Source organism: Zerene cesonia, chromosome 14 (assembly GCF_012273895.1).
Source record: "Zerene cesonia ecotype Mississippi chromosome 14, Zerene_cesonia_1.1, whole genome shotgun sequence".
Lineage (NCBI taxonomy): Eukaryota > Metazoa > Arthropoda > Insecta > Lepidoptera > Pieridae > Zerene > Zerene cesonia.
The window spans coordinates 6,739,773-6,750,681 of record NC_052115.1 but is presented as its reverse complement, the minus strand read 5'-3'; the positions used below and the strand labels follow the sequence as shown (position 1 = coordinate 6,750,681).

At 32.8% G+C, this 10,909-nt stretch overlaps 2 protein-coding genes across 2 annotated transcripts; both read right to left on the bottom strand.

The window, feature by feature from the left end:
- Positions 1–694: 694 nt before the first annotated feature.
- Positions 695–4,197, bottom strand: LOC119832063. Its single transcript, XM_038355660.1, has 3 exons — positions 3,739–4,197; positions 2,980–3,215; positions 695–1,385 (listed from the first exon to the last, which is right to left on the bottom strand). Exons 1-3 carry the CDS (start codon positions 3,943–3,945, stop codon positions 983–985), a joined length of 846 nt encoding a protein of 281 aa, XP_038211588.1. The 5' UTR covers positions 3,946–4,197; the 3' UTR covers positions 695–982.
- Positions 4,198–4,420: 223 nt separating this feature from the next.
- Positions 4,421–7,567, bottom strand: LOC119832045. The gene is made up of 4 exons (XM_038355635.1): positions 7,327–7,567; positions 6,945–7,146; positions 6,032–6,267; positions 4,421–4,835 (listed from the first exon to the last, which is right to left on the bottom strand). The coding sequence occupies exons 2-4, from the start codon at positions 7,143–7,145 to the stop codon at positions 4,439–4,441; spliced, it is 834 nt and encodes a 277-aa protein (XP_038211563.1). The 5' UTR covers position 7,146; positions 7,327–7,567; the 3' UTR covers positions 4,421–4,438.
- Between the last annotated feature and the right edge of the window lie 3,342 nt (positions 7,568–10,909).

The following is a 10,909-nucleotide window of genomic DNA, read 5'->3' as shown; positions in this document are numbered from 1 at the left end:
ATATACATATGTATAGAATTCTCGTGTCACTGATAATTACCATTCTCCTCTGTTACCGCTGGACCGATTTTCGTGTAATGTTGTGTGTATATCGAGTAGGTCTGACAATTGACCAACATCTTTTACCTATTGTGTTTTACCTATCATTTCCCTAAATGATAAGAGTAAGGGAGAACTTCATTTGTAGTCAGCTACGTCATCAGCTAGTCAGCTAGTAGGTATCTAAAATTGTATTCTTGATAAATCGTGGAATATATAAGCCTAAACAACATGAACAAAAAAGATTCTCATGCTGTCTGTTACGTAATACAAAAATGAGACCATAAGATTATTTGGTTATACTATAGTAGGCTAAAGGTCCCATAAATCGACTCACCTTTAAGGGATTTACAATAAACCTAGATTCTTATGGTAATTCTTATAACACTTATATAATGAGAAGTTTGTATGCATAATACGTGGTGGACATATATCAAATGATTTATTATTATTAAATATTGACTCCATCAAGACGATATGCTAATGGGCGGTTGTAGGGAAAGATCTAACGAATAATTTATATTAATTTATTGTGGTTTTTCTTTACCTTTTTATGATAGTAATGATATAACTGGATTTTTAAATAACTTTTCTATGCTGAATGAAATGAATGTTATATTATACACAATGTAGTTAAACACAAAATAATATGAGAATAATTTATTAAGATTTTTACAATTATTAATTATGTATATAGACGAACTAGATTAAGATATATAGTGACGGTATGATTATATTATTCCATCAGCGAAATCATCATTAAATATCACCTTGATCTCTGCTATAAATCAAATGCAATATAAATCCTTTGAATTACCATTAACATCACCTGTTACAGACAGATCATATTTTAAAAATTACTCTATGTGAGTAATAACAGAGTTCAGACTTATATCACAATTGGTTTATCATGTTTGTTTTAATTTCAATACAATCCTTTCACTCAATCATTTGATTTAGGTTTAATATTACACCAATGAACTGTTTCCGTCAAACTAAACCCGAGTTTCACATACATCTTCCTAGCGCTCTCATTGCCAATAACACAGAACGCCACGACTTTTTTCCCGTCTTCTCTCAGTCTATTTGACATTAGCTTTAGCACCATTTCACCGTATCCTTTCCTTCTGTGCTGTTCCAATGTATAGAGGTGCCCAAGCGCGCCCATTTCCTTCACGAAACACCAGGCAATAAGTTCGTCGTTGTGGAAAAGTCCGTAACCAAGTTGGGCCTTTATTAAGAGCTCGAAGTACCACAACGAAGATGGGTAGCGGTGAGGCCACACATCGTCTACTAGTTTGGCGTACTCCATTGGTAAGAGCTTGAATGTAAAATCTGGTGGCAATCTGAAAATATATTAGTTAAACGACAAAATATAGTGGTTAATACAGCGTTTTTGTAAGACTGGAAACTGAATAACGACTTTTGGAATCTCTAGAAACAGGCTTGTCATTTGAATGAATTGAATGTAATTTGGAAAGTTTTCATTACAAACTTTATTGAAAGATTTTACTAGCTAATTAACTAAATTAAAAATAGAATCTTTTATCCGAGAGTTAATTGGACATTTCATATATTTCAGTTTCAACTTATTTTATAATTCTCCTTAGTAATAATGTAAATGAAAGAGTGTTTGTTTATTTGTAAGTTTCTCTTTCTGCCAGGTCGCAATGGAACAATTTTGTGCATCTAAAAATAATTGTAATAAGCTAGAGAGTGATACGGAATACTTTTACCGCGGTGACACAACTCATAACCGATGATATTTCCTTTGAATAGGCGAGCGAAGCCGCGGACGGTACGCAAGTAGTTTATAATATCCCAATATCAATAAGTAGTGTGATCTTAATATAGCAAACACAATGTTTTATGATAAATCTAGCTGTTCACCTGGCATCGCCTACGTCAACAAAGGAAATTCCCATAACATAAATTAAGGAAGCTCGCACCGGGGAAGATACCACTTTCCCCCAGAAGACCTTCCTGGTCTATTCCCTACTACGCATCGTAAATAATTTGCTTTTCTCATTTATATACATCAAAAACAAGATATTTGCTAGACCTACATTCCTGGGTGGTGGACCTTACCATCAGGTGAACCACCAACTCAGTAGCCCGCACGTACAAAAAAATGTAAACTTCAAATAAACGTTTCCATTCCAAAAGAAGAAAGAAGCCATAAATATAGCTTTCATTCGCCCACGCAGCTATTTGTTCTAATTTCGTAAAATATTACACAGGTAGCGCTTAACAGGGTCAAACTATATCTTGTTAATTATATTTATGTATTCTTACACATTTTTTTTTAATAGTACAAGAGTAGCAGGTAATATTCCAGGCTCTTCACGAGGCTAGGTAATATATATTTCACATTTCTTTTATCTATATTGTGTAAGTAACAGAACCTATATTTTAAATTTTCCACCAGGGAACAAACTAATGGGCCAAGCGTTGAAAGATTTTCTTAACCTCAATCGCAATCCTTTTTACAATACGCAATACAATAAAACCTTTTTAAACGAAAAACATTTTTATGGAGTTGGAATTTACATTTTGTTTTATCAAAACCGAGGTTCAGAAAATGCATAATGAATCATTTTGAAGCATTCTGAAATAAATTTTCTTATAACCCTGTTATCTGATTGTCACTTGAGAAATAACTATTTCGACAGAAACCATTATGTAGTTTATGTGAATAAATCATCATTTATATAATTTCTGTGTCAATAATATAAATTCTCATTTCTTCATGTATTTTTAACATAATTGTTTGTAGATAACAACTGATCAAAATGAATATAAATATATGTACTGTTTTTATTATTTTTCATGTAAGTTGGCAATTAAAAGAGAGCTTCTATATTTGTCTATGCTACATCAATTTTATTTCATTCATTCATTTCAATCTAGTTGTTTATGTAACTTTTTATTGTTACTTACGTGACATCATAGATAGGTGCATCGTCTTCCAAATAAAACGTTTCGGTTGATGTAATACTGCTAAATTCAAAATTCCTCTCGCTCTGTATTGCGTACAAGACATTTTTTATGTGTTGTGGTGCAAATGGAATTTCCATAGGTTGATACCAGTTAATGATTTTTGTTTCCTGAAGAGCTTTTACGAGCTCACCCGTATCGTCTTTAGGGGATTGAATAATAACTTCATTGAACTCAGCCTGCAGAATAAATATTTATCGTATCAGAGTCAGTCAGGAACAATAATTTTAGAAGTTTATCATATCACTCCAAAATATAACTCCCACAAATTAAAATGAATGTATAAAAGAGCAAAGAGCGGCATAAGATACGATAGATTACTGGCTAAGTTATTTATACTAATAGAATATTTAAAATAGTTTTATTTAATGCTTATAAATAAGTCAGCATCGCTGGGCGCCCTACAAATTTTTATTAGATTATCAAAGATTGTCTACAAATCTATCTTACTACTCTTGCCACACTCGTTAAATAACTGCACCTGTACATTTATACAGACAATAGTTCTACGACAGGCAATTTTGCTCTTTCGATTGACTAGGCGCAGGAAGTTCAACCTTGATCTAGTTATCGGACAAGTTGCGAAATCATTTATTCCCACCAGTATTATTCTAAAACTCATTTAAAACGCGACAAAACCAATACAATCTTAATAGTGGGATCCTAAACGAGATTTGAAATAAAAGGTCACATACTACTCACTTTTTTATTAATGCCTACAAAGCCATTGGACACATCACCGTAAGGACAATACACTTTGAATCCATAATCAGCACCGTTTTTAAGGACACATAATCCAATGTCAAGCGTAGTATACCCCGAAATTCCTCGAGGCAATACTTTTTTAAACTCGTTCATGAGATCACCCCATCGTTCCACAGGTAAAAATAGTAGTGGGTCTTCGTTCATGGCAAGAAGCAGAATAAAATAAAATTACACGGTAAATACTACAGTCTGTGCACGTCCACGGCCGGTTAATGCACACTGCGTTACTGTTTTCCTCTCCTTTTATCGAGTTTGACAAGATAAATGAATCATCAGCTGCTCTTTGTTTGTATTATATTACATTCATACACTCTTGTTATCATTCTGGTTATGGATTTGATAAAAATAAATTGTAGTTTCTGACAATGCAATGTAGTGCATTGGATTGACAGAAACAACTATGTATAATGTAAATACCTGTTTTTAAAACAGTGATAAGATTAATTTTATTACAATAATTAATGTGCATTGTATGTAATTGCCTTTCAAATATTTGATGTTTTTTTTAACAAAATTTATTGTTTTTGATAATAATACCTTTATTTTAACTACGTGTCGAAGTAAATGCATTTGTCTTTTTTATCATTAAGAAGGAATTGGGAATAAAGAGTAATAAATATTCAAGATTTGAACAAATTTATTTAGGTGTTACGAGTACCCAGCTGACATGGCCAAAATATTGAAAGCCCAACTTCTTGAATAGATTTTGCGGTTTCAAATTATCAACCAGAGTATAAGAGAGGATATCATTATTTGCTTTCAACTGATCGTTGACGGCATATTTTGTTATGAACTCCGCGTATCCTTTTCGCCTGTGTGGCTCGAGACAGTACAAGTGGGTGAGGGCTCCTTCAGACCCAACGGTGATCCAGGCGAGCGGCTCATGGCTTGTAGAATATAATACATATGTGAGACCATTCATCATCAATACCTCGAAGAATTTTCTAGACCAAGAACCCGTGTATGTCCAGGTTTTATCTATCAAGTCTACGTGTTCAGCCGTCAATGGCCCGACATAAGTATCGGGTGGACAGCTGCAACAACAACGAGTAAGTGTTAATTTAATGAATGCAATAATGGCTGAAAGTGGGTGCTCTTTTGGGTCTTCTCGTGTTCCATTTTTATTGTTTGACACTAATTCCAATAGTTCTTTGTTTCAATGTTAGTTAGTATTAGATATGATAATATAATTGAGGTCATCTATTGGTACATAAATTGTTTTCTGCAGAAAACGTCGCCGACGTAGGAGGTACTAAACCAAATACTAAAATGAACGAATAGTTTGTTTAAGTCATTACAAAATTATTGAAAAAGAAGACTGTGTAAATTTTGTGTAGAAATTTAGTTATGTTGCCATAACTACATCAGAGATAGCTCGATGAAATTTTCAGGGTATTTAGAAATTACACAAGGAGGATTTTTAAATAGTTTGGGTAGAATAATGTAATGTGACGTTTATTTTATTTTTATAAAGATATTTCTAAGTATTTCTAAGAAGTATATTTCAGAGTGTTTTAATACTCTGAAATATACTGATAAATGTCCTATCGAAATTTTTACTATAGACAGATTAATATATGTCCGTATATAAAGTCGTCATACTTAAACTAAGAGAGACTATTACAAGGTCGGATTCGTACATTGACGTTCAAATGTTGCGGAATGCGATACAGCAGCTTAAAGCGATAAAATCAATTATTAATTACGCTATTTACATATTTTTTGAAATACTAAATTTCCATCCAAAATTGTATTTTAAATTTCGCGCTTCGTCGACACGCTCAAGAAAATAACCGGATTCTCATACTTTATGTCGTCATATGAGGAGTATCTAAAATCATACACTTCGTTTTTTTCTTTATTAAATACAAAAGAATTTTGTTACGAAAAATATGATATACGCCTAGATCACCATACTCCACACCGATTCGTCGGAAGTTTTTACCTTTTTTTTTTATAGTGGGGAAATCTTACATAGATACCCACGGCCCCCGGGGAAGAGATCATGGGTTATGTCGAATTCCTACCGACTAAAACCCCACTGCGTTCCGTCAAGCTACATAAGTGAAGGGGCCACGGGTACCTGTTAGAATTCGTCCGCGATTTTACCTACTGACGGATTATTCTTAAGGTAAGGGTTTTACAAGTGCATGCAGCCATATACTTTGAATTTACAAACTACGCCACGAGGACACGAAAAAATAAGCACACAGACGTTACAAATTCTTACCTTAGATTTTCGAATGGCGCGCTTTGTTTGTCTAAATTATATGTGTTAGCCTTCTCATCAAATTGGAATTTCAAATTGAAATGAGTACTAATTCTTTTGATACATTCAATAACTGCTTCGGGAGCTGCTTGAACTAATAGTGGTTTATTCCAATCTATCAATCTCGTTGACATTAAGCATTCTTCTATCATTGCAATATCGTCCAGAGGAAGGATCATTATTTGCTTAAATTCCTCCTGTAACACAGATAATATAAAGAGTTCCTTGTCATTTGCCGCTGTGCATCGTTCTCACTTGTGTGGGTATCCTACTAGAAATATATCATCATCATCATCATCATCATCAACCCTTATATGTTCCCACTGCGGGGACACAGGCCTCCTATGAGGGTTCAGGCCATAATCCACCACGCTGGCCAAGTGCGGGTTGGCAGATGTCACATGTCGTCGAACTTTTTGATTCTCGGACATGCCGGTTTCCTCACAATGTTTTCCTTCACCGTTTTAATATAATAGAATAATAATAGAAATATATATAAAAATGAATTACCAAATGTAGGTATTGCTTCGTAAAATATAATCGTTGAAATAACATTAAAAAAATGCCAGTATACAGTATTACAACATGTTTTTATTGGCTTTATCTGTATGTTTATTTGTAACCGACACCGTTAGAATCGATTTTGACCCACTTCAGACTTATCAAGGACCAGTGAAAATACAATAACTCCACGAGTTTATCTTATTACCCTGATTAGAATTGATAGAATTAAACAATTTCCTTATACACATATATTACATACTCTATATAAGAGCAAGTATAAGAATTTAGTTGATTCTATTTTTACAGCGTGTTTTTTTATTTATTACAAATTAACTTAGATACTATAAAAATTTACAGTTTTGTTATGTACCTTATCTGAAATCGCAATAATACCATTGGACAGTTCACCGAATGGGCAATAGATTTTCAACTGCAAGTACGTCAGAATCCCGGGGTATTTCAACTGGGTGTTCAGTAGCGTGTGGGCTATCAGGTGTCGGGGCCAATTCTCTTTATATGCATCCCTCATTTGACTCCAAGCGGAATGTGGAATTTCTACAAATGGTTCCATTCTGAAAGAGAATATTTTGAAATTAATTTAGTTATTTTGTTTGTATAAGGATAACTCGCGACGCTAAGTATTATGTATGTATACTGTTTTATTCTAATATTTATATACATATTGTAATATTTCTCTGTCTCATAATCGACTGGTGATAGATACTGAAAATGTAATTTAAAAGTATACAAACCTCTCCTTCCAAAATCAGCCCATAGAATCCAACTTTATCACTCTTTTAATCATTTATATAAAATATTACACTGCATTATGCATTTTGACATTGCATTGAACGATAAGACATCATTTTTATTACAACACGGTAATCATTATAAAATTTAGTAAATACTCTTTCAACTGATAGGAACCCTTTGGTTTGTCGTCTACAAGATTGAGGTAATTGTCGAAAGAAGTTGACCGATAAACTCACGCCTGCAACTAATATAATTAGCAATACATAAAATTACGAAAGAGATAATATTAATCGACTTGCTATCGTATACTGTGCCTTATACCCAAATCATAGAGTTTACTTTGTAATTATGGTATCTGTTCCATTTATGACATTCATTTTATTATACCTTTAAAATGGAAAGTGCAGCAGAAAGGAAAAAGTTCTACACTCCTTCGTTAGATGACGCTATTAAAATATCATTAACAGTGAGTGTGGGCACAGATAACATAATACTATAATCTTTGGTATTTCATCAATTTCATCAGAAGACTATGTATTGGAGATCTATAGCATCTATTTAATTTAAATTGGTATTATTGAAATATCTATTAAAGTGTGTTTAATTTATGTCAAGAAAGAAAACAGTAATTAAATTACTTTGATAATTACATCTTTTAACGATTATTATATAGAAAAGCGCCATCTTTGTCGAAATACCGGAACTATTTTAAAGCGAAATAAGCAGTTGGATGGTGGTTGGTTTTGAAGTTATATGACAATTAATACATTGTTACCCAGTTGCCTCTTGTCGTGTTTGTGAGTATAATGTCATTGTCCGCCACATTAACTGAAAGAGGCATTGTCAATAATGTATAATACACATTATGCCCCTGTTGTGTCTGCAATCATATGCGAATGATATAAACACAATATTCGATACGAAATGTTGATTCTGTAACTTCATGTGCATGTATATGCACATAAAATCATGAGTTTTCAGTTTTTTGGTATGGAACAAGTTATTAGCTATGCAGATATCTTATTTTTAGACGTATATAACAAGTTTATATGAATTTTACCGTATCCTGAAGTTATTTAAAAAACATACCATCAAACTAATATAAAAGGATGTATCACATGTATTATGTAACGTACGTAATTTTAAAAACGAAGTTTTGAATAATAATCAATCAATCATAAAAAAACGGGCAACATGTAATAGTGTTTTATCTAATAAGTGTTAAAAAAGAGCCTTGATTAAATAAAGAGTGATATGCTCAACTTAAGATTTAATACGTAACATTTTTTAATGGTATACATTGTTGCGTACATCACAAGAACCCAAATAGGGTATTTCTACATTTGAAAAGAAAATCGAGCGTGATCACAAAGAGAATTGCTCCAAAAATATTCATGTCATTCGGATGAACGTAAATATATAAGGATTCCCTAGGTCGTGTTGTATCTACGATATAGACCTGAGGGGTTGATACATTACTGCGAAACGTGGTCCAATTAGCAAATAACGAGAGACATCCACGTACCTCCGTGACTGTCCTTGCATTTAAATGTGCTTTTATATAAATAATTATAGTCCAAGGGCCTATGTTAAACCCTAACGAACGATGTCATAAAATTATGGTACGCGGAGTAATTGTAGTGTTGTATTAGTCGGTTCGCTTTTGTTTTTTTTTTAACAATGTATTATCCTTTTAGCATTTTATTTCTATCTGCAGTATTAAGCATACTTTATGTTGCATGACAAAGTTTCATCCGGTATGTGACTATATGCTCGTTCCAACTCCCGGATGACCTGGATAAAGAATAAATTACGATTTTATCACTTATATTGAATGAAGAATTCTAGTATCAAAAGAATATATATTACAAACAAAAATGTAAAAAACGAAAACATAAACCCAAAAAAAAGTGGATTATGATGTAAGTGTATTAAATCTTCACTTATATGAATTAATGTAATAATAAAGTTACGTTAAACTTATAGCACAATTACGTAACTTATTTCCTTCGTTTTAAATTATATTTTATTAAATGAAAAGAAAGCATTTGTTACATGAATGTTATATATGGGTTATACATAACTTTTTAGCTATTAGGAATTTCCTCTTATTTTAAGATTATGATTCTCCTTACAGTAATTGATGTTAGACAACAGCAATGCTACATTAATTAACTTACTTTTGAGATCGTCTTTCTTATAATGCTTCCTCAAACACAAAGTCTATCTTCTTACACTTCAGATCGTTAGTATTCAGTTCAATAATTTTAAAGGATCTTTTATGTACCTCCGTATAGTTGTGTCTATTTGATTGCTGAATTGTGAAAGAGTTATCACTTTTCCAAAGGGTGTAATACGCGATTTTCTTGCCTTAAGAGGGAAACTGAACTGGTTGTTTGCCCGATGGTAAGCGCTCACTATCGTTCATGAACATCCGTAGGGGTAGTGTCTCTACGACTTCGAGTCTATAACACGCGAGGATCATGTACATATTCTATAGAACGAAATTTTGGAATAGATCAAGTAGTTTCTGAGATAAGCGGCTTCAACCTAATATACCAACTATTTAGCTTTATATTATTAGTAAGTATTGGCTTTTAGAAATTAAAAATTTTAAACACGATTTATTCATTATATTATCAACCCGACGTTTCGAACACTTTACAGCGAGCGTGGTCACGGGGAGACTCAAGTATTGCCTTTTTGCTGAATAAAATTATTACAATATTGTATGTAATTATTAATGTGTAAGCGTAGGTTATAGATTAAAATCACAAAGTGTCGCAATTAATTATAACTCGTTTTATATATTTTGGTTTGCTTGCCAACCGCATAATAGTGACACTTTTGATTAACACAATTTATATTTATTTCTAATTAGAGATAATAATACGTGTTTAATGTTAAATGTTTAACATCATATTGTATTTTTCCTATGACTACGCTTGACATTCGCAATAACATACATAACTCGCTTCGAAATACGTAATAAAGACATTTATTTATAACGTTATACCACCACTCGGGTCAGACAGCGAGATAACTATATAATCCTAACATTTATCACCATATAGGAATTTGTCTACAGACGTGCCGTGACGAATCGAGTTCCCTCAAACGACAGATAATACTATAATAGTATAGGCACTGGGAAAGGTCAGAGGATAGGGGATGCGACCTTCGCGACCTCTATATGGAAAATGGATATCATAGTTTAATCAAGCCTTTTAGGAAAGCAGTTAGAAAGGGTTAAATTACGATGTGTTTACGTGTGATGTACAATGTGCAATTTGATATGCATAAGGATACCTAGAGCATAGTTTTCCTTCACCGTTTCGAGTGTTGATGTGAATTATGTACAGATTAATTGAAAAACATATATTCATTTCTGGTAAGTCTATCCGATATAGAACCTTCAAATTTTTGCTTTAAAGTCCGAGGGCCAGCCACCGAGCCACCACTGTCCAATTAATATAATATAACAATAAACGTTATTTGCGCCATAAAAACCGAAAGCTTGCTATTTCCTAATAATTTTTACTTGCATTTGAAATGAGAACACAAATATTTTTACACTCATAA